This window comes from Podarcis cretensis (genome assembly GCF_951804945.1).
Source record: "Podarcis cretensis genome assembly, chromosome: 10".
NCBI classification, from domain to species: Eukaryota; Metazoa; Chordata; class Lepidosauria; order Squamata; family Lacertidae; genus Podarcis; species Podarcis cretensis.
In genome coordinates this window covers 35,657,729-35,681,365 of record NC_137179.1, presented here as the reverse complement: position 1 = coordinate 35,681,365, position 23,637 = coordinate 35,657,729, and the positions used below count along the sequence as shown (strand labels likewise).

Genomic DNA, 23,637 nt, shown 5'->3' with positions numbered 1-23,637 from the left:
CCTGAAAAAGGACCCCTCATGTGTTGCTACTGACAGTCGGTTAAAGCAGAGAAGAAAATAATGAATTTCTAGTATTTTACAAGTATGATCTACCAAACTGCTTTGCCTTAACGTGGGTTCACTTGAGTGTCTGTGAAGGCAGTTCTATAAATTAGGTAATCAGGTTCTTGCTCAAGATGTTTACAAATGTTTATCACTAACCCAGTGAGAGACGTATGTATTCAAAGTATATGTATGACCAGTTAATACTGCTGCAGCCATTATTATTGAAAGGTCTTGACATATCTATCAGCAAGGATATGTTATTATTTGTTGCTTTTTTGCCATGGCAAATAAGAACAAGTTACACTATTTTAAAGCCAAAAACAAACACTCTATTAAAACATCCTACCCATGCAAAATGGCGGCAGTTAAAAGCTGGAGGCCTGGTTAAAAAGGAATGTGCCTGAAGCTATGTAATGATGGTGTCAGGCAAGCCTTTCCTGGAAGAGCATTCCACAAGTGGGGAGCCACCATTGACAAGGCTTGTTCTTGTGTTGCCACCCTCCAGATCAGTACCTGGTTATAAATCCATTGCTAAATAGGGCCCACAGTACCCTATGGAGTGTCCATTGGCATGTGAAACAGATATGGGGATATATGGTGGTTTAGAGCCCTTTTGCAAACTGGGGACACATAGCCATAGCTATGGATGACCAGTCTGAAGGAGTTCCGAGTGGTCAGAGGCCGAAATAAAAAGCTGTGGGTAGTAATCAAGGTGAGTCATACTCTCATGTAGATGCACTAAAATCAATAGTTGTATATGCATTTGTATGTTATCAGCTATCTACAAATACTCAAGAACACTGTTACCTCAAAAGATCCACCTAGTGCTGTTTACCGCAGCACCAGGCATATTTCAAGAAAGCCCACAAGCAAGATGTAACAGCTGTCCTTTAATAATTGCCAACTGGTATTTAGTAATGTGATTTATTTGAAAAGTTCAGTTTGATTACAGTGTCTAATAATTGCATGGCTTCCTAAATCGAACCATTGGGTCATCTACCTTGGCAGTGGCTGTTCAGGATTTTGGAAATACCCTCCCATTTAAAAGATGTTTGCCACCATTTATACTGCATGCAACTGAACTCCATCAAGATGTATTTGTAAAGTCATTTTTCTGCCACTGAATTGATTAGGGGATCCAGAATCCTATTTCAAGAAAAAAGGAAAATCATTTCCCACAGGTGTACAAATGTCCCTAGTAATTTTTCTTCTACGCACTCATTTAGTCGTGTTTTTATATAACTCTATTAGCTCTCATTTGAGATGGAGTGACTGAAACTGTATGCAGTACTACTCTAAACATGGCCCTACAATCCACCTATAAAAGGTATTAGACAACTTTTTTAGTACCTTATAAGTGCGTGCATGTATTACCCCAGTTGATAACAGTTCTCAACTCAATCTATAGATTCAGACAAATCTTCTAACTTGCCTCCAGAATAGCTTTCCTGAAAAATGGGAGGGCTGCTGATCCGGCAGAGCCTGCCCCTAATGTGGAAGGAGATACTTCCTTACTGCACTTCAGTGTGTGGGGACATTGAGCAGAATTCTGTTTGCATTATTCTTTTGGTTTAATCTTCTATTTTTGGTCTTCTGCAATCATCTTTTTAACATCCAATACCATTCAAGACTTACTGAAACATGTTTTACAAACACAACTTTGTGATTTATAAAAGAATTTTTGATCTAGTTATCATTGACTCAATTGGTATATGTGACACTCCTATTTATAAGACTGTGGTCCTCAATAGTTCCTTGGGTGTAAGTTGTAGTGAACATGACAGCACCATCTTATGCACGCTTTACTCTAGGAATTCAATTTGCTGTAAGCAGATAATTCACTACTGCTTCAACCCCAAAACTTGAAGGGTAACCTAGCAACCTCAAGCAGTGCTAGAAGTGAGGCTTGATGTGATAGGACTATTTCAAATCTGAAACTTCACTTAGCTCATCACTCGTAGTCTTAACATCACTCTGAGCAGAAGTCAAATTGAAGAGTTTCTTATTCAGGAAAGATATTTCTTTCTGTCTTTCCATTAGATCCCCAAGCAGTCTTCCTATTCTTAATGTTAGTTCATTTAGCATTGGTTCCAAGTGTGCCAAATCCATCTTTAAGTTGTGTATTTTTGGTTTTAAGTCATTTGCAAAGGCTACTGTTGTAAGAACTTTGGCTCTATCACTTTCCAAATCTAAAAGCTTATTTAATTGCTTGTTAAGTTCAGCATTCAGATCAGATGATTTTGTCTTAATGTGTTCTATTTGTCTGGCATTTTCAGATGCAGAACTCCGTAGTATTGTAGTCCTGTCAATGCTGTTTGTAAGGAGAGTCCCTATACTTTTTATTGTAGTCTTTTCAGCTTTATCAACTTTGTCTTCTAGAGTATGTAGATTCTCTACCAGTGAGGTTACATCTGCTTCAAGACCTGAAATGCGTCTAATATCAGTCTTCACAGCGGCAATCTTTACAGAGAAGTTATTAGTTACTGAAGTTATAATCTCCTCATACTTAGTAACTGCACGAAAGAGAGATGTTAAGTTCTGCTGACGCTCCTCTTCTTCTTGACTTAACTTACTAGACCAGATCTGCATGGTGTTCATTTCCTCCTGCAGGTGCTTCATCTGAGCAATTATATGAAGATCTTCCAGTTGCTCCATTACGCTTAATGTCTTCTCACACTAAGAATTAAAAAAAAAAAATCATAAGAAAATTGCACTTTAATTTTATACCAGCTGTCTTGAAATTTATTTAAAAGATTAGTGTACAATATGTTCTTTAGTGTTTCCCTCAAACTTTAAAGGGAGAAAGGGTGTGCAACTCATACATACGTTTCTGATTAATTTATTAAACAATGGTGTTAGGTCCCAAAAACAGGCATAATGGAGTGCAGGGGCGTATTTAGTTTTCTAGCAATGGGAAAAATTGTAAATCTTGATTCTCATCAACAAGCAGCGTATGGAAACAAAGAGAAAAACATGTGAAAACTGAGGAGCAATCAGACACTGTCTTCATCCTCACTTTACAAGTTAGCTCCTTAACAGTTGTGTATTCCAACAAAGCAAAACAAGATAATATAATAGCTTGTTATAATTACAACTGATGTTCTTTCTAATAAAACACACTGGGTGGCAATATTCCAGAAAAATGGCACACAGGCGAATGCATACAAAACTAGCATATAGTACTTTAATAGGTTCTACTATCCAGAAAAAATGGTGTTGCTGCATTTTAGTTACTGTTAAAGCAAAACAAATGTGTTTGTGAGAATAATGGTTGGTTTTTCAAAGTCATGTTCAAAGGAAAATTGTTTCCTTCCTGCCAATCACACCCAATTGTACCATCTCATTCTAAATAACTATTATTTTTCTGACTTGCCTGATTCTGTGCAGCATATGCAAGTGGTGAAGTGGGAATACCTTTCATATGACAATTAATATGCCTGTGGCTTTATTACATTTCTTTCCATATCAATTAAATATTTCATAAAGCCCTTATTTACATAGCTGTCAACTTTTCCCTTTTCTTGCAAGGAATCCTAGTCGGAATAAGGGAAATGTTGGCAGCTATGCTTATTTATCATTATACCTCTTAGCTTTGTGATCTTATATCTGTCCATACCTGCTTTCTCTGAAAGCATGGTGTTCAAACTTTGTAACAGTTAATCCTGCAAAGGCATTTAAAACAACCTTTTAAGCTGAAATTAGTCTAAGTACATTAACTTGAATAATACAGTTTAACACATTAACAGATATTATATGTCTTCCTAATACAATGTAGTATTTGAGGGGTAAAGTACAACAAGCATGCAAATACATATTCCAATAAAAAACCCCACACAGGAATGCAAACGTATTTTCACCTTTTCAAAGTCTCATGTAAAGGGAAAATTTTGCTTATTTCAGTGAATAAGGTAAAGGGACCCCTGACCATTAGGTCTAGTCGTGGCCGACTCTGGGGTTGCGGCGCTCATCTCGCTTTATTGGCCGAGGGAGCCGGCGTACAGCTTCCGGGTCATGTGGCCAGCATGACTAAGCCGCTTCTGGCGAACCAAAGCAGAGCACAGAAATGCCGTTTACCTTCCCGCCGGAGCGGTACTTATTTATCTACATGCACTTTGATGTGCTTTCGAACTGCCAGTCAGCTAACTGAAGTTGCAATTGCTTCAGCAATACTGTACTGTTCATTATGACTTGTTCACTCATCATTCACACTCTGGTAGTTTTCTGTATTTTTTTCTGTTGCTGTTGTAGATTCTGCAAAGTCATGGACTTTCTCCTTTAACACAAGCACTTCATTCTGCAGTCTTAGTAGGCTGTTATCATACTGCATGCCTTCAAGAGTTTTTTGTATGTCCATTATATCAGATACAGCTTTCATCATTTCATCTTCCACGCTGAACACTTTTGTAGTCATGTCTTCCATTTTCTTCTCTACAGCCATCAGATCCCTTGATATTCTAACAACAGAGCGAATGGCATTCTCTATTGCTGGTAAATGAGTTTTGCACTCTTTCAGTTTGGGTTCATAGCCTGCAAGCTTTTGTCTCAGATCATTATTTCTGGCTAATATACTTTTCTGCTGTTCTTCTAATTTTCCAACTGCCTTGGTATCAGACTGCAGCTGCTGCTCAACTTTAGCCAGTTCATCTTCCTCTTGCCTACTTAACATTTTGAGGTTTCTTACAGTACTGTCTTCAAGATCTTTCAGTCTTTCAGAAAGGGATTTTAGTTTTTGATCTGCTGCATTGATTTGAGAGGTCACTTCAATGTGTAAAAGCCTGGCTTCCGATTTTAAACTGCTAGTATTTGTATCCAGTTCAGTCTGGCTCTTTTCCCAGGACTTGATTATATTTTGAAATTTTGCATCAGTGGTCTGCATCCTTTTAGAGAGTGCCTGCTCACTGTTCTGAATGTCACTTATTATGTTACGGAGGTTAGATACTTCTTGTTCAAACTTGGTCACCATGGAGAGAAAGAAAGAGGCTTCCTGCAGGATACCCGAAGATGATTCAAACTGCATTTGTAACACAAAACAATGTCCATCTTCACTTAATACAGATTTTTAAAAATATAAAACAAAGGTTTCGATAAACATAAGTTTTAAGATACATATTCCAAATAAGTCGTTCATGTGTGCGTGGGTGTGTCTGTATATATGAGAGAGACTGAGTCCACATGCGTTTGGCAACTAACAGTTTGTTGATTCATATTAATCTGTTCTATGCATACTTTCAAAACTCTGCATAGCTTTATTTAGAAAAAAAAACTAAACAAATTTCACTTTAGAATTAAAATTCCAGAAACGTGTTTTGAGTTAGCCAAATGTACTTTAATATGTTGCCATAGGGAGGAATGAATTGCATTACAAGGTAGCCTAGAGGCAGTAATTTCCTACAAAACAGTATGCTCAGCTCAGATATTGACTGTTCTGAAGTATTTCAAAAATTGGATTATTTTGCAGTTTTAAAACAAACTTTGTTCTGGCACATGACACAATTCTTATTTGGCACTGGATAGCAAGACTTTTAGTTGCTTTTGTAAATCCACATGCATACATAGCCTCAAGTCTATGGCTGACATCCAACCCATAGCCCACTTGTGCAAATGGGTCTCCCCTCTGCAGACCACACTCCCCCCCCCCCCCCCGATTTGCTCTGGGAAGTTGGAGGACCCTTCAGAACAGATTGGAGGGTACAGGGAGGGGGGGAGAGTAAAGGACATTCCTGTTGTATCTTCTAGTGACACTGGTCACTCAGTTTCCAACCTTTTGGCTGTCTTTGTGCAGCCTGATCCTCTGCTTGGTAGAAAAATCCAGTGTTGAAAAGGACATACTTCCATTTATGGCGTGATTAGAATTGCAACATTAGTATGAAATATACAAGAAATGAAATGTCATCCTAGATCAATGACATTTTTCTAAAGCTGAAGCCAAGGCGGCAATCCTATAAGCACTTATGTGTGTAAGTGCCATGAGCAGACACTAAGGAAGCAGGGTAGTGCAAAAAAACAGACTTTAATCCTGACACTTCTATAGCTGTGTCATTCAGAAGAACAATCTGCAGCAAAATGGTGTTTTTTTTAAAGTAACATCAGAAAGTAAAACATGAAAAGAAAAAAGACCATCCATTTAAGCTACAGTCTCATGATCACAAGACTTACACAATAAATATTAGAATATTTTTTATAATTACACTATACAAAGTAAAACTTAAAAGCCATCTAAATGAATACAATTTCAGACAGCATAAATGCTTCTGGTAGGGTTACTGATAATAATTTCTGAATACATTCTTAATTAGCATTTACTGTATTCAGTATTATGCTCTATAAATGTTTCAAAAGGTAAAATAGTGGCTGCAATATGACGGACTTATTTCTCAGCAAGTATGTTTAGCAGCTCAAATCAATTTAAAGTGTAATCTACTCAGAAAAAAGTTCAGTGTTACTTCCAGGAAGTTTGTATAAGATTGCAACTTTAAGCATCTGGTTTTGAGAAAAGAAACTGACTTAATATATGGATGGCAAATGTAATTACTAAACTTGATTTTGCACCTGAGTGTAGTTTATCTAGCAAGGTACAGTTAATACTAGTTAATAAAAAATATCTCTGACTTTAGAGCAGTTGAGAAACACCCAGACCATTAAAATGACACGCTTTTGAATTACCTTTTCAGATATTAAGTTAATCTTATTTTCTGTATCTTGAAACTTGGCAGCTTCCTGCTTTAATAAATAGCATTTCTCTTCCACTTCAGCCAGCTGAGCTGACTGCTGAAAAAGAAACCTGGGAAAAGTAGAAAAACAGAATCAGCAAACAACTTACAAAAGCAATAGACTTTTTCCACGTTACTGAATCACCTACTTCAGCACAACTTGCATTCCAAAAATATGGCTGCATAAATATTGGGATGAAGTGACTCTCAGCAATTTCTTGGGTAGCCCAATCCTATACATGTTTAGTTAGCAGCAAGTTGAGTTGAATGGGATTTATTCTCAAATAATTGCATGTACGATTTCAGCTTAGCCTTGGTTTTATAATTCAGTTACAAATATATGCCATAATTAAAGAGCAAATGTGAAGGATTCTGTTAGGGCATGATGTTTATACTTAACAGTATAGACAGATGACTTGAGCCACAAAGCTGAACCTGCCAACCAGCTTAAGATGAAGCTTGCAGAAGACATCAGTGTAAAGAAACTTTCCAGTCATTTTGCTTACCATGTCAGCCCTAGGCAAGCTATGAGAGACAGTAAACTCGAGGCCGTTCGTGGGTCCCGCCAGCCGGACTTTTCATCACCAGTAGCCCTCAACATCGGTGCTGTCTTCCCTTGATCTTCAGTTGATTTGCCTGAAAGGTTAGCTTTCCTTCTTTGCTTAACTTCAGCCATATTTCCAACGTCTTATACGGGAATGCCTGCATAGATCAACCAGGGGTGGGGTGGGGGACGACAACCCGCTAATTACAAATCTTTTCAAAAATGGACTGAGCATCCCTCCCCCCCCCCCGGATCCTATGCATGTTTCATTGGGAAGCAAGTCAGTGGAGTGTTAGCCTTGCAGAGGCATCTTAAGCCTGCCCGCTAAGGAACGCAAGTGCAGAAATATTAATAATAATAATAATAATAATAATAATAATAATAATTTATTTATACCCCACCCATCTGGCTGGGTTTCCCCAGCCACTCTGGGCGGCTTCCAACATAACACTAAAATACAATAACCTATTAAACATTAAAAGCTTCCCTAAACAGGGCTGCCTTTAGATGTCTTCTAAAAGTTTGGTAGTTGTTTTTCTCTTTGACGTCTGGTGGGAGGGCGTTCCACAGGGTGGGTGCCACTACTGAGAAGGCCCTCTGCCTAGTTCCCTGTAACTTGGCTTCTCTTAGCGAGGGAACCAGAAGGCCCTCGGTGCTGGACCTCAGTGTCCGGCCAGAATGATGGAGGTGGAGACACTCCTTCAAGTATACTGGACCGAGGCAGTTTGGGGTGCAACCCCAAACATCCTTGCTCCCTAGCAAGGATGTTTGGGGTTGCACCCTTCATGCCCATAATCCCTCATTCAATCCGTTCCCTTTCCTCCTTGCTCCCTAGTTTAGCACCCCACCCACCCCCGTTACCAAGCAGGGGGCGGAAGTTCTCCCAACTTTTACCTCAGCCCCGGGTCTTCACGCGCAGACATCCACTACTCGGCGCCACGTCAAAGCGCATGCTCGCCAATACTTACCCCAGCCGCCTAACTTCGCGGGCGCGAGAGGGGCGGTCGAACGGAATTCACGAGCGAGGATGGCGAAAGGCGCGCGCGCTTCCTTTCTTCCTTTCTGGTTGGCTGGCGGGTGCCGAGCACACGGCAGCGCGCGCACCCGCGGCCGACTCGGGTCCACGAGCCTCCGCGGCTTTGTTTCGCCCAGCGCCTCTTGGGGGGGCTTCTTGAGAGGCGGGGGCTCCGTCGAACTAGGCGCCTCCCCTCGGAAGGTGCGGTGCGGACTCGCCCCGCCTCCGCTCAGCCATTCGCCTTGCCCCGGGGAGGAGGAAGTGGCCGCTATTTCCTGGGTGCCCCACCCCGGGTGAGAAGAAGCAGACCCTGTCAGGGAAGCTGCGCCTCTGCCCCGCTCCCCACAAAACGCGCACGGTGTTGCTTGTGTTCCTCAGGTAACCCTTCCGGCAGCCGTGAGGTGGGGGGGGGGCAGAGGGGGCGTAGCCTTGTGAGGAGAAAATAAGACAGACATGAACAGGCGCGAGAGAGGGGGGTGGGGAAGAAGGGGGTGAGAGACGGTTTGGGGGGGGGTCATACATAGCTTCGCATTGCTAAATTATCCGGGGCGGGGGAGTGGGCCGCCTGCCTATTGACTTCTCAAAAGTCCGCTCCTGTATTTCTTGATTAAGGCAAATGAGGGGCAGGGTTTGGGTATTATCACATAGCTGATAGATTTATATGGACATATATCCCCGGGGCAGTCACTAAATTCTGAATGTAATCTGTTGCCTGAAGACGCCACTTGATGCACCTGACAACGCAAATCCCAGTAACAATAGATTATTCCGTTTTTCGGATGCACTTCCTCAAGTCTTTTGTTCTGCATAATTCTGATGGCTTATGTGGGCAAATATCCAAGATCATATGTCATCCCTCTCTTTGCCTTTTGTCTAGGTGGTAGTTTGTCCTTGCTTATCTGGAGCAGAATGGCTTCAGTTGGCGAAGTCTCGAGACTTAACATTATTTTGCAAGTTTGTTTTTTGCTTGTGTGTGTATTCAGATGTGTAGACAAGATAACTGGCAGCGTGTGCTTTAAATAACTTCTTCTATACTTGGAACCTACGTTGCTGTTGCCAGCAGCTTCTTAGTAATTGTATGGACCAATAAATTATAAAGAGGTAAACAATAGTCTCCTAGTGTGTGTTGCACTGTACTACAGAAGTTTGTAATTTATGTTCTGCATTAGTCTAGCAGCAACATCTACTGGAAAGTCTTCTGTTAACTTTATCTGTGTTCTAATGATGTGTGTGTTTTTTAATTGTCATGTGGATTTAGCTGTGTTTTATGTAAATTTCATTTGTCCGTCGCTTGGAGAGCACTTTGATCAAGTTGTTATTAAACCTGTAGAGTGTTTCGTCAACATTAATTTTATAATCTCAAGCTTCCAGTGGGTTTAATAGAGTTTTTTTTACTCTATATAGGTCATCTACAGTTTTTTCAAGTGTATAAAAACTTTTAATATCTGCATATTTGACTGCACTTTTCTGTGAATTACTGTAGATTCAATTAATTAATATTGTGCTTCATTAGTATTGGTATCTATATTTCCCAAGATCGTTAAATAAGATTTTTATTCACATATTTGCTTGCCTACCTCAGATCATCATTCCTTTGCATTATTGAATTATCTTCTGATAAAGTTTTCTAAGGATTTCTTTATTTTTTTATACTCAGAATACTGTTTGGAATGGTGTATTATAAACTTCAGTGAACCCCTGGTTCATGAATAATTTAAAAACTACCTACAAACTGATGCCTCCAGAATCAGTTGCAGATTGAAATACTGGTAAGTGTTGCATGTCTAATAAGAATCCATAGAATCCATAGCAATCTTTACTTGATTAACAGTTGTGTTCTGATCCATGTATACAATGTACTTTTTATGCCAGTACTGTAAAGGAGATTGATTGATACTTGATTGGCAGTTTTAGTTTTTCTTGAAATAATGTAATGGTGATTTTTACACACTTTAAGGGTATTTTTAAAAAATCTACTAAGTTTATATTGTTTTGGCTAGCTCATGTTACCATTCAGCAAGGAAGAAACAAGTTGGAATAAAAATGGATATGATGGCTCGAAGTTATTTGCTTCAGAATTGCGAGGCATTGGAAAGAGATATCAAGACTTCTTACATAATGGATCATATGATTGCGGATGAAGCATTAACATTGCTGGAAGAGGAGAAAGTAAAAGCCCAGGTAAACTATTTGCAGTTTTTGTATTTTATGCTGCTGTAATATTTAAGCACCTACAGACTCTCTTATAAATGCAGTGTTCTTCTGGTTCTCATGGACATTAGTGCAATACAAAGTTGAACATTGAAGTTGTAAAGTTGATACCTTTAACAGAAAAAGCAGAAATATTTTAGCTAAATGAAAACCTGGATTGGTTCCAGATGAAGCTAGTTGCAATTAGATCCCATGGATAGTTAGTCATTAAATTAACATGTGACTACCTATCCATGGGAACTAATTGCAACTAGCTTCATCTGGAGACAGATGGCTTTGAAATCAATGGGACTCTTCCCTTTATTTCAGTGGCCACTAAGTGAAAATAACTTACTCTGTGACTAAAAACAGTAATTTAATAATGTTAATAGGAAACATAGCAAAATAGACATGCTCAATTTACATCAAATAAAATGTTACTGTCTTCATCTTCTAGAAGATCTGGTTGCACTCAGACTGTATCCTATAAAAATGGTTTCCAAAATTGAGGAGAGGGGTGTCATTCTTTCATAGGTTTGAGCAATTGTCTCCCTGAGTATCTTAGACATGGTTTTTCATATGAATGTATGTTTTTGTTGAATTAATACTTTATTGATGTGTCCTGTGGTATGTACATGGTATTAAGGCTGCAAATGTACACATGCTTAAAGGTAAAGGGAACCCTGACCATTAGGTCCAGTCGTGACTGACTCTGGGGTTGCGGTGCTCATCTCGCTTTATTGGCCGAGGGAGCCAGCGTAGTACAGCTTCCAGGTCATGTGGCCAGCATGACTAAGCCGCTTCTGGCGAACCAGAGCAGCACATGGAAACGCCGTTTACCTTCCTTCTGGAGCAGTACCTATTGATCTACTTGCATTTTGACGTGCTTTCGACCTGCTAGGTTGGCAGGAGCAGGGACTGAGCAATGGGAGCTCACCCCGTCGCGGGGATTTGAACTGCCGACCTTCTGATCGGCAAGCCCTAGGCTCTGTGGTTTAACCCACAGCGCCACCCGCCACATGCTTACCTGGAAGTAAGTCATAGTGCTTGCATTTGGACGTCATCCTAAATCATGGTTTAGCACAATGTCAATAAACCTATTCTTCTAGGCACTTGTGCTCTGCTGCCAGGTGGCCAAAAGAAGCTTTCACTTCTGTTTTTAGTTAACTACAGCTTTCTTTGTCATCTGAACTTAGAAGCGTGGTTAACATTAAGTACAGTTAATTTAAATCTGGGTTGGGAATCTGAGAACTCCAGATGTTGAACTCAAATTTCCATCTTCCGTGACCATGGAGGTTGGGACTGATAGACTACAACAACATCTGGAGGGCCACAGGTAGTTTAAAATGAGCAAATTTTATAAACCATGACTTGAAATTGGCTTGTTTTAAGCTAAACTGTTTTAATCTTAACTACTGTGTTATTATCAGATAACATGACAAATCCTGCTTAACTAAAAGCAACAGTTGCTAAACGACTCTTGGCCATCCAGGAGGAAGCTCAGAAAGTGCAGAAGGAAACCAGGGTTATTCATTTCCTGCAGCTTAAGTATGGTTTAAGGATGACATTCAAAAACTGCCATTGAGACTTATTTTGGAATAGACATGCATCATATTGGACTGCAAAAGTGCACAGCTGCCTGGATTGTTTGCTAAGTAACCTAGCAATTGTTGTATGGGACATAATCCACCTAAATCCAAACTTAATTGATTTCAGTGGAAAAGATTTAAATGCAAGGTCCCACTATCAGAGCACTTGTGATTTGAAATCTCAGTTATCCAAACACACAGAATTACACCCAAACCTTTCTACACAAATGGTTGATTCAGATATCCAAACAGCCAGAGTTTGCCCACTTCCTTACTTGTTTGGGTTTTACTAGTTTGCAGCAGTCATTTCGGGCAGAAACTGTGGAGGAATAAAGATTGGACATATCGGGGAGCAGGAGAAACTGGACAAATCAGATTTTCCTTTGTTTGGCTTTTGCTGATTGGCTGCAGCAGTTTCACACAGAAAGCATGGATTAGAAATGTTCCCAAAGGAAATAATGGAAACCATCAGCTCGCCCAATGAACAATTTCCTGGCAGGGCATTGTGTTCCAATCGCGGAACCTCTGTATACTTGTCCTTGCGCCTGAAATGGGGCTTAAAAGTGCTGAAGGTTGGATAGATTGTATCAAATATGTATTGTCTTTTTGTTCCCTTATTAGACTACACAGAGAGAACGAGCAGCTACGTTAGTAAAAATAATTCTTGCCAAAGATAATTATGCTTACGTATCCTTCTATAATGCACTGCTTCATGAGGGATACAAAGATCTTGCTGCCCTTCTCCAGGATGGCATCCCTATTCTTTCCCCTTATAATGGAAAGAATTCTATGGATGGAGTAACTTCATATGGTTAGTATGGCAAACTATTCTTCATTGCGTGAAAATATTCTGTACTCTGCTTTTTACTGAAAAAAGTATTTCAGGATATATTTAATTTCTATGGTCCCTTCACTTCCAAGTGATTTAATCTACAATATACAAATCCACTAAAGTAAGTCAACAATAGGGTTGCATTAGTTTTTGTGGCTTGTGTGTAGGAGTTTAATTTTCATACTATTACTATTACATATTGGGGCTAAGGTTAAATTGATTTTCCCTTCCAGGATTGTCTCCATACCAAACAGCTGAGGAATGCAATTTGTGCTTCTTTTAAAGGGCTGGCTGCTACACCTACAACCTAGGTGATTTGAAGCCAAATTTCTTTTAGTTGGCATCTAAATAGAATAATTATCATGAGTGATGATGCTATTCTGTGTATTAGGAGTGGTGATATAGTATTTCTATTTAATACTTTAAAACTCTGCAAGTTATATTGTCTACATTCTTTCAATTTTTTTTTTATCTTCTCTTTTTGAATTTAAGTTAAGACAATTCTCTGTGAAGGCGGTGTTCCACAGCGACCAGTAGTGTTCGTCACTCGTCCAGAACTAGCAAATAGAATTCAACAGAAATTGTATAAATTAAAAAACGATCCAGGATGGGTTATTGTTTATGGCATGGCAGGCTGTGGAAAGACTGTTTTGGCGGCAGAAGCATTACGTGACCACAGTCTTTTGAAAGGTATTTCTAGCTGCTTTGTATCAATAAGAAATGTTCTGCTGCCTAGAGGTTATTGCACGGGATAGTTTACCTCCAGACACAGTGGTGAAAATAGCTTGCCTGAACCATGTATTTTTTTAATTTTTAATTTGTGAATACTAGAAAATCACATGAGGAGTAGCGCAGTTTGACTCACAGAAGCAAATACTGTAGTTATGAAATAAGCTATGACTTGCAGTAAGCTGAAAATGTATTTTGGATCTCATGAAGATGGCTATGTTGTTGCAACCATATTAACTAATTACATTATTTTTATAACACAATTGGTACACTAACCTTTCATGTAATACTGCTATCACTGTAAAAGTGAAGGGTATTATATTCAACAGCTATAGCAGCAAAAGAGCAGATCTGGTGTGAATAACAGCATTTTGGGCTTTGAGAACTGAGCCCTATATGCCCTCTGTGAATGATGCAATATATGTGTCCTATACCTATTTGTGCTGAATGTAAACATCCTGTTCTCATTTGTTTCTCTTAATACAGCTTGATTTTATTTATTATTTTAGGCATTTTACACTGTTTGGCAGCCAAAAGATTTCCAGAGCAGTTTACATAATATCAGTAGCAAACAAGACAGTCTTTGACCTCAGGCTTACAATCTAGAAAATATGTCACAAAAGTAAATTGCATGGCAGGGGAGAGGAAAACAAGCCAACTTAGGCACAAGTTCTTAAATATAAACATTTAGAATTTTTTTCAGTTAGCTTTGTTGCTTTTTAAAATAAATTTGTTTATGTTTAGACATACATGTAACTATATCTATATTATAAATTCAACTTTGCATCTTTTTGCTAGATTGTTTCCCAGGAGGAGTACATTGGGTTTCTGTTGGGAAACAAGACAAAGCAGGTCTGTTAATGAAACTCCAAAATCTCTGTCTAAGATTAGACCAGGACTTCACTTACTCTCAGAGGCCACCACTTAATATCGAGGAAGCTAAAGATCGCCTTCGTTTGCTATTTTTGCGCAAATACCCAAGGTACTGTCAATAGTGTAAAGAAATATCTGAACATTTCAAGTCAGCTACTAGAATTGTGTAGTCTTTGTTTCATGTATGTACTCATTGGCTTAATCAACACTTTTCCAAGGACTTGGCTAGACTGGTAAATAAAAGGATATTTTTATGCATTGTATGTGCGATATACAGTGGTACCTCGGGTTACATATGCTTCAGGTTACACACTCCGCTAACCCAGAAATAGTGCTTCAGGTTAAGAACTTTGCTTCAGGATGAGAACAGAAATTGTGTTCCAGCGGCGCAGAGGCAGCAGGAGGCCCCATTAGCTAAAGTGGTGCTTCAGGTTAAGAACAGTTTCAGGTTAAGAACGGACCTCTGGAACGAATTAAGTACTTAACCCAAGGTACCACTGTAAAATTGTTTTTCTCTACCTGTTTTCCCTGTTTAAATTGAAACGCTTCTTCGATGTGTCTAGATCCAGCCCAAGTCACAATTAGCAATGCTCTGTCTTCTAGCATGTGAATTTAAAGTTCCTTACCATTGGTGAATTTTTTGCACGTTTACTGGCTTGAAAAGAATTCTAGATTACATGCTTGGTTTATCTAGAGCGTGTGATCCAGCCTCTCAGACCAAGTGGGCTGCAAGAGTACTTCTACACAGAACCTGCAGGACACACACTGAATTAAATTTCCAGGTCATAAATTGAAGTGTTCACAATATAGTTAATATTATTTAATATACACAATTAACATATTTAATTGAAAATTGAATGGAATGGTCGTTAGCACTAGCAACACTCCTTTAGTACTTGGCAAGGGCTGCCAAAAAAAGGCTACCCTGCAGGCTTCGTGTTAAACCACTCTGACCTAAAGCATGAGCCAGATTTGTTAGCTGTCGTTAATAGAACTCCTTACTCCCATTTGATTCTAGTTGTAATGAGCAATATGTTGAACATATGTCCAAAAGACTTACTGAATTGATTCAGTATTACTAGTTCTAGACTATGGCTTCTCCACAGTCACCAGCTATCTCTGGCTGATCTCAACTCATCCAGATTCAGAATTTAGCAGTATTTAGCTTGTTTCTATTGTATTTCTTGTAACATACCTAGCTGTTTTTGGAAAACAACTATCTTTTAACAAATATGTTCAAATGAGGGTAACACTGAATACAATATTAGCATGTCCTTTAACTCAGTAAATGTTTAATAAATGTAAAATACATGGAAAATGCTGTTCATTAAGTATAGAACTGCTATGGTTTAGTCTAGTCAAGCTCTTGAGAGTTGTCCCAGACCATAATTCATTCTTCTGGGCAATTTTAGTTGTCGTGGTTATAAAGCACATGAGACTCAATTTTTTGTTTAGAATAAATATTTAAAAGGGAGCACTTTTGAAAAATGAAGTGAAATGAAAAGTCTATTGGTTCTTAACATATTGAGGAATCTTCAAAGCAGGTGTACAGTGCCTCCAAGCTTGACGTGTTTTTTCCTAATAGATCTCTCTTGGTGCTTGATGACATTTGGGATTCCTGGGTATTAAAATCCTTTGACAGTCATTGCCAGGTTCTTATCACCAGTAGAGATAGGAGTGTAACAGATTCTGTAGCTGGTAAGGATTGTGTCTTCTTCCTTCTTTTAAGTATTTAAGGTTACTCATGTACAGTGTGGCTTTTTTTATTGTGTTGCCATGACTACCGTTAACACTTATTAAGTGCAACAGTAATGTAGGCATTGTACAGAGGAGAAAAACTGCACTGTCCTTGAAAAATAGCTCATAATCTCTGTTATGTAGCCAGGAAGACAGAGATGTAGAAAGACAGGATTTGAGCTTTCAGTAATATGCTTCTTAGTGAATTTCACAGAATGACCAAGTATCAGTGAGAAACACTGAAGAGCATACAAAATTTGAGAAAACTGTAAATAGTTGATTCAGACAACTGTATTAGGGAAGAGATAGACAACAATAGAGGAAATTAAATAATAATACCTTAGATAGTACAGCATGCGACTCTTAATCTCACATTGGGCAAAAGATTCTTGCATTGCACAGGGTTGGACTAGATGATCCTTGTGGTCCCTTGCAACTCTGCAATTCTATGGAATATACCATGCATATATACCATGAACAACAATAATTAAATAATTAAAATAAATAAATACAGCGCATTTAAGCAAGCCCCGTTAAAATTCCCATGCTGTAACTTAAATCCTAATTACAGTGTAAGTTCATACATAGCATGCATTAAATTAAATATTTCCTTTTTTATTTGAATCTTAACTCTAAACACAGGCAAGAAATATGAAGTTCCTGTGGAAAGTGGACTAACACATGAAAAATCACTTGAAATATTATCTCGGTTTGTTAATATAGAAATAACAGAACTACCAGAAAAAGCTGATTGTATTGTAAAAGAATGTAAAGGTAAGAACACTCCTTTTCTCTGCATTTTGAAACAAACCATTTTTAACTTTCATCTTATATCTGCTGTTTACTAGACTATGACCTCATTCACATGTCATGATAAACCATATTTAATGATTTACTGTAAATGCAGCATTTGTTCCTCCTTTGCAAAAATGTAGGAGAAAGAAACCACAATCCCTTGCTGTTTTCAAACTGAGCATTGTGGTTTTTTCCACTTTGAACAATCTACAATCTGTATCTAAGGTTTGCTCTTGACTGACAGATCATGCATTGCTTCAGAGAAAACAAAGCAAAACCCACAGTTTGGACATAATGCTAAGCCGAGGTATCATGGTTTCTTCTCCCATGTGCTAGTGCAGAGAAGCAAAGTGGGTGAGATCAGTACAGTCATACCTCTTGTTACATTTGCTTCAGGTTAAATTTTTTTGAGGTTGCATCCCCCGGCGACCCGGAAGTAACGGAACACGTTACTTCCGGGTTTCGCTGCTCGTGCATGCACAGACGCTCAAAATGATGTCATGCACATGCGCAGAAGCAGCGAATCGCGACCCGCAGACGCAGGTTGCATTCTGTTCAGGTTGCAAACAGGGCTCCGGAATGGATCCCGTTTGCAACCAGAGGCACCACTGTATGTGCATAGCAAACAATTAGCTACGGTTAACTTTGATGTCTAAGCTAGACCAATGAGCAACTCAGTGTAAAAATTACATTTCCTTCACAGTATTCTCTTTGCAATTTGCTATTCTTTTATCAAATGTTTAATTTTCATTTAGTAATTTCATCCATTCCTGTTTTTCAGGTTCTCCTCTTGTGGTATCTTTGATAGGAGCGTTATTAAGAGATTTCCCCAATCGCTGGGAATACTACCTTAAACAACTTCAAAATAAGCAATTTAAAAGAATAAGGAAGTCATCATCTTATGATTATGAAGCACTTGATGAAGCCATGTCCATAAGTGTTGAAATGTTGCCAAAAGATTTCAAAGACTATTACAGAGATCTTTCTGTCCTTCAAAAGGATGTTAAAGTGCCTTCAAAGGTAAAACCCATTTTAAAGAAACACTGGTGGTGGTTATGGAGATTGTGACTTTTAAATCATGAAAACAAATAGTGACCATGATATTTTGCAGAAAATTGATGTTGTAATGCAAGTGACATTAGAACTGACCCATCCTTGAGCATAATTTCTCCCCTTTTCTCTCAGTGCGATGATAGCTGTAGCTTAATATGTAATGTTTAGTCTTGTTCCCTTCCTCACTAGCCAAAGAAGGCTCAGAGGTCGGATTGCTTCAGAAGTGCTTGCCTGTTTGCTCTCAGGGTAGTGGGCATTATGCAGCTGCTAGGGGCATCAACTGTAGGAACAGTTCTTAAAATTGCTTCTGCATTGATATAGAGTGGAGCACTAGTTAAACATTAGGATAAAGATGTCAAAAGTAGTACATATATTTTCTTAATAATACCAAATATTAGAATTAAATATTAGTACTTAATAGCTGAAAAACATGGAAAAAGCAGTTGGAAAAATAGTTCACAGATTCTCATAAAAATTATATCTATATTTGTACAATTTTGTTTCTATGTAGTGGGAACAATTCATACTAATTTTAAATCTAATTGAGAGAGTTAAGGCAGAGGGCCTTCTCGGTAGTGGCGCCCACCCTGTGGAACACTCTTCCATCAGATTTAAGGAGATGAGTAATTATATAACATTTAGGGAACATCTGAAGGCAGCCCTGTGTAAGGAAGCTTTTTAAGGCTTAATGTTCTACTATGTTTTTATATATGCTGGAGCCCAGGCAACCCAGTCAGATGGGCAGGGTATAAGTAATAAAATTAGTAGTAGTAGTAGTAGTTGTAGTAGTAGTAGTAGTAGTAGTATGTGCTTAAGGCTTCTACTGATATCAGCAAGATCCATGACCCTCAGAAGAAACTTAATTAGGGGCCTTCACTAGGGAGGAGGCGTGAGGAATTATCCTTTATGAAAACATTTTGGGGAATTATCCTTTATGAAAACATTTTGCATGAGTGCTGCATTGAGTGCCATCTGAAGGACGCTTTCTGAGCCTCGCACTGGTGTTTCTACCTGACTTGGAATTGACCTTTGAACTGTGATGATGCCTTTTGTTTGCCTGATGGGGGATTGAGGTGGGGGTGGGGGGAGAGAGAAAGAAACCTTATTTTTCATGCTTGGAATGTAGTCTAGTGTACAAAGGTAAGACTCTTACCAGTTGCTCTACCAATTTCTGCCTCTGGTCCCATCTACCACTGACATACAGCCTCCAGAGGTTTGCTTATGATGGAATGTGCTCCCCTTGCTAAAAATGGCTCTTCCTATTGATACATAGGATTTCATTGGTTTTCTTTGGTTGCATAGAAATTTGATTCATTTGCATATTTTAAATTCTGAATTAGATTATCATCAAAAGTATTTGCTACTTGACCAATTATTTGTTTCAAAATGCACTTCAGGTATTCTGTATTCTTTGGGATATGGAGACAGAGGAAGCTGAAGACATACTGCAAGAATTTGTTAACAAATCTCTCCTGTTCTGTGATCGGAATGGAAAATCATTCCAGTATTACTTGCATGATCTCCAGCTTGACTTTCTAACAGAGAAGAATCGCTCTCAGCTTCAAGTATGCTTCTGAATTTCTAATGGTGATTTATATAAGAATTAGACATAGCTTAAAAATGTACTTATGCAGTGTTCAAAATCTTCTTATTTAAATTGCTAGTTGTACAGTTAGATATCCATCAGTACTAATTTCTTAATTGAATACTAATTCAACTTTTAAAGCTCTTTTGATACAGCACAACGTAAAATGCTTAGTTAGATTAATAGTGGCACTATATGTATGACATTGGCAGGTTTATTGTATGACACAATAATTTGCATGCTTCCCATTCCTTAGCAGAGCAAAGTCCAAGAGAAGGGAGTATCTTGGGGAATCTATTTATATTTGCTAATAATCAAACAGAAGTATCTAGAAATTAAATTCTTCTGAATTCCCTCAAGTGTTTGAAATGAAAAAAGTATTTTATTTGCTTTTTAGGGTTATTAAAAATGGGCTTCCTTATAGGGGAAAGTACTATGTCATCTTTGGAGCATAATTTTAGCTTGTTTTGTGAAAGCACTTAATATTTCAGAAATATTGGGAAATGATACTAAAATGGGTGGGGGAAGATGGATTTTAAAAGCTCAGTCTAGTGGCTTTATATGCTTGGGGGAAAACTTTGTGGATCCTTTGGTGATTTCAATGTTGGGACAGGTCTTTCTGCTTATTCATCCCTCACTACACAAGCTGCTTCTCACATTGTAGTCATTTGAGAAACTAGGTTACCTAGAATCTTGGCATATGCTATCGTATTGGATTGAAGCCTTTGGCTGTAATTCAGCAGCAGGGTGGGTATGCTTTGTTGTGCCATCATGGTGTATCAGCCCCCTCTCTGGCAGCTGCTATTGAAATAACAAAAACCACATATGTCCAGTGCATTCATTGAACGTATCAACTAGGTTGGCCCTTTGACAGCCATGTGCAGGAAGGATGGGTGAGTGGCTTGTCAGTTCTGCTGAGTAATCAACTGTAGTTAAAAAAAAAAAACCTTCTAAAATTTGGTTGGCTGTTTGCCCTCTTGCTCTCTGTCCAATTCTATGGCTGTCTAGGATTGCAGATTTCCTGTATTGCAGAGGGTTGAACTAGATGACCAGCAGAGTCCCTTCCAACTCTACAATTCTAATTCTTTAATTTGATTTTGACATTGGATATGTTGCTACAAAACTGAAGGGGAAGATGGAAGTGTATCAGCTTGCTCAACCTACACAGCTAATGGACACTCTGAGCCCAGAGCACCCCTCAGGTTCAAATCCTCCTGTCTCCAATTCCTCGCTGTAGGAAGGTTGGAGCTGCAGTGGTTTGCTCTTCCTCTGTCCAGTGCACACTTGGAGTACCATTTGGGCAAGGAGGGAAACCCAAACATTTTCCTTCTCAGAGCTGAGCTTAAGGTGGAAAGAGGCAGCATATCAGCATGCTTATAGCTCCAACTTCAGTGTCTTCTTGTACATTGACCAGATCCTGGCTCCCCTCTCATAATGGTGAGCGGGACAAGTGAAATTATCAACCCTGTGTATCTTGTAGCAGTAGGACAGCTTCAGTTATTTTAATTCAATGAAATGACTACATAAAGGATAAGTTCAGCCCAAGATTAACAATTGCATTTTGTTTTTTAGGCACTACATAAAAAAGTAGTTGATCAATACAAGAAATGTTATAAACAGTATATACCATCACAAGAAGACTGCATGTACTGGTATAATTTTCTGGCTTACCATATGGCAAGTGCCAATATGCACAATGTAAGTCTGCACTTATATCAATCTTCTGCATATAAAGGAAGTGTGGTTGTTTATTATTATTTAGTTGCTTCTTTCAAAAACTGAATTCAAAGCAACTCCCAAAACAAAGGTTAAAATAGATATAAAACAATGATAAAAATTACCTAAAATACAATAATATACATAAAACAGCATAAGGTATTTTTAAATTCTCAATTCTTTTTTTCTCATTGAACACTAAAAAAGCTTAATTTAATGAAAAAAGGATATATAACTGCAAATTGTTTCAGGTAAGTCAAGCTATTGCTATGCATGAATAAGCAAGTTTGCAGGTGCTCAGAGGAAAACTGTATTTGCTTTGCTCCTCCTTGCAATGTTTTTGGCTTTGTGTTATGTCTCCACTAGACAAACCGTGGCTTAGTCTGGGTTACACAGCAGCAGTAGGACTGGGAGATGAGCAAAGTAGTCACATTTCTCCTCTTCAGTACCCTTACCGCTGCTTCTTTACACTTAGACATGGTTTTGCTTAGTGGTCTGGTTGGCATTCTTTAAAGAATGCACTCCTTAAATACAATGGCAGCAGAAACACAACACAGGTGTTTGAAAATCTTACCATAATTTCATGTTGAATTGAATGGTAACAATTCATCTAGTTTTGTGAAAATTGGAAAAAAGCATGCTAAGAAAAATATTCATTTTTAGATGTGTAAGAGATTGATCTGAAAAAGCATTAGCTAATCTGTTAAATAATGAAAGAATGTGCAACAGTGTATGGTTTTTAATGTTTCCAAAGTGTTATCACTTTATAAATGAATTTTGGAACATTATAATAGAAAGGAAGTTTATTCTTCTGAAAATGCAAAGCTAAGTAACAGTTTGAAATAGCACTAAGTGTAGCTTACAAACAGGACTGTTTACTTACAGAATTTTTCTTATTCTAGGAACTCTGTGCTCTCATGTTTTCACTAGACTGGATTAAAACCAAAACAGAATTAATAGGACCTGCTCATTTAATTCATGAATATGCTGAATACAGTCAAATATTGGATGAAAAGGTATACTGTGAGAAATTAGCAACTATACTTCGCATGACTTGCACTTCTTTTTTCACTTAAAGATAAGTTTGTTGTGATAATTCATCCAAGTTTTGGCATAGTTAATAATTCTGCCTTGTGTGGAACAGGTGACATTTTAAAGACTTTTGAGATAGTATATCTGTATTTCTGAAAAGAAACAGATTCTGATTATATTAATAACTGAGGTAACAGAAAGAGTTTGGAGGATCTGATGCATACCACTTACATTGTCAAGTGTCTAACATCCCAGTTTAAACTTTTGTCCCGTTTACCCTTCTGATCAGTTAGCTCCACTAGACTCCCACTAATCTAGTTTTGTTTAACAGAATTTGTGTCATTTGCTTCATTCCTGAACATAAGGTATTTAAATGCTTCAAGGCATCTTGCTAGAAGCTGATCATAATTTAGATTATTGTTTTATGCAGTTGACATGGTGCTTTGCAAATTTTTACAATATATATATATGAGAGAAGCTTGCAATCAGAATTTCAGCAATGTTGGAAAACAGAACTAGGAGTGAGGAAAGAGGCAAAGGTAAGAGTCAGAAAATGTTTGAGGGGCCTCATCTAGTCTAGCTTCCTTCTTATTACAGGATGATGCTTGCTACTTCCAGCAGCCTCTCTTTTTATATACTGTCCAGGTTCACTTTTCTTTATGATAAGATACATATTGTTCACAGGATGCCATTGCACGTGAAAACTTCCAGGAATTTCTATCCTTAAATGGGCACCTCCTTGGGCGGCAACCATTTCCAGACATTGTACAGCTGGGTCTGTGTCAACCAGAAAGTTCAGAAGTCTATCGTCAAGCAAAACTAAAAGCTCAGCAAGAAGTTGAGAAAGGATCATTTTATGTGGAATGGATGTAAGCAGATGCATTTTTACCTATTAATAATATTCTGTCCAAATCAACCCCCCAAAATATAAATGTCTATACAATTTTTACTCCAGTGCTGTACAGAAGTTTTTGTGCATGCATGATTTATAAAAGTTGAGCAGAAACCAGCAGTGTTTGCCTTTTGATGTGCAAAAGGTCTCAGTCCAATCCCTGTTATTTCCAGGTAGGGCTGGGAAAGACCTCTGTTTGAAACTCCTAGGGAGCCACTGCCTGTTAATGTATACTTAGCTAGATGCACCAAGGATTTAACTGAGTACAAGGCAGCTTACAATACTCCTGTGTGTGGCGAT

The 23,637-nt window shown here is 38.4% G+C and overlaps 2 protein-coding genes across 6 annotated transcripts in view; one reads left to right on the top strand and one right to left on the bottom strand.

Annotated features, from left to right (window-relative positions):
• Positions 1–955: 955 nt before the first annotated feature.
• On the bottom strand, positions 956–8,407 carry IKBIP (IKBKB interacting protein). Of its 4 annotated transcripts, none has more exons than XM_079991941.1 (4): positions 8,194–8,323; positions 7,262–7,457; positions 6,709–6,826; positions 956–2,721 (listed from the first exon to the last, which is right to left on the bottom strand). In XM_079991941.1, exons 2-4 carry the CDS (start codon positions 7,429–7,431, stop codon positions 1,966–1,968), a joined length of 1,044 nt encoding a protein of 347 aa, XP_079848067.1. In that variant the 5' UTR covers positions 7,432–7,457; positions 8,194–8,323; the 3' UTR covers positions 956–1,965. The 4 variants fall into 4 exon arrangements, with proteins under 4 accessions (XP_079848067.1, XP_079848066.1, XP_079848064.1 ...); XM_079991940.1 differs by lacking the exon at positions 956–2,721 and adding an exon at positions 2,869–5,056 and having other exon boundaries at positions 8,268–8,407; XM_079991938.1 differs by lacking the exon at positions 956–2,721 and adding an exon at positions 2,869–5,056.
• Positions 8,408–8,549: 142 nt separating this feature from the next.
• The window catches only part of APAF1 (apoptotic peptidase activating factor 1), a 40,620-nt gene continuing 25,532 nt past the window's right edge, over positions 8,550–23,637 (top strand). Inside the window, exons 1-13 of one of the 2 annotated variants that reach the window (XM_079991892.1) lie at positions 8,550–8,692; positions 9,972–10,083; positions 10,315–10,495; positions 12,715–12,904; positions 13,418–13,615; positions 14,453–14,636; positions 16,113–16,225; positions 16,907–17,038; positions 17,841–18,079; positions 19,510–19,677; positions 21,270–21,395; positions 22,316–22,429; positions 23,130–23,314. In XM_079991892.1, coding sequence (XP_079848018.1) covers positions 10,358–10,495; positions 12,715–12,904; positions 13,418–13,615; positions 14,453–14,636; positions 16,113–16,225; positions 16,907–17,038; positions 17,841–18,079; positions 19,510–19,677; positions 21,270–21,395; positions 22,316–22,429; positions 23,130–23,314 — 1,787 coding nt within the window. In that variant the 5' untranslated portion in view covers positions 8,550–8,692; positions 9,972–10,083; positions 10,315–10,357. Of the gene's footprint in view, positions 8,693–9,392; positions 9,416–9,971; positions 10,084–10,314; positions 10,496–12,714; positions 12,905–13,417; positions 13,616–14,452; positions 14,637–16,112; positions 16,226–16,906; positions 17,039–17,840; positions 18,080–19,509; positions 19,678–21,269; positions 21,396–22,315; positions 22,430–23,129; positions 23,315–23,637 lie in introns of those variants that run through there. The other variant, XM_079991893.1, reaches the window with a different exon arrangement.

Coding starts and splice junctions, on each gene's coding strand:
- IKBIP (XM_079991940.1), bottom strand. CDS start 7,431: ATGGCTGAAGTTAAGCAAAGAAGGAAAGCTAACCTTTCAGGCAAATCA. Junction 6,827..7,261: donor GCTTGCCTAGGGCTGACATG/GTAAGCAAAATG, acceptor TACTTTTCCCAG/GTTTCTTTTTCAGCAGTCAG. Junction 5,057..6,708: donor TTAACTTAATATCTGAAAAG/GTAATTCAAAAG, acceptor TTACAAATGCAG/TTTGAATCATCTTCGGGTAT.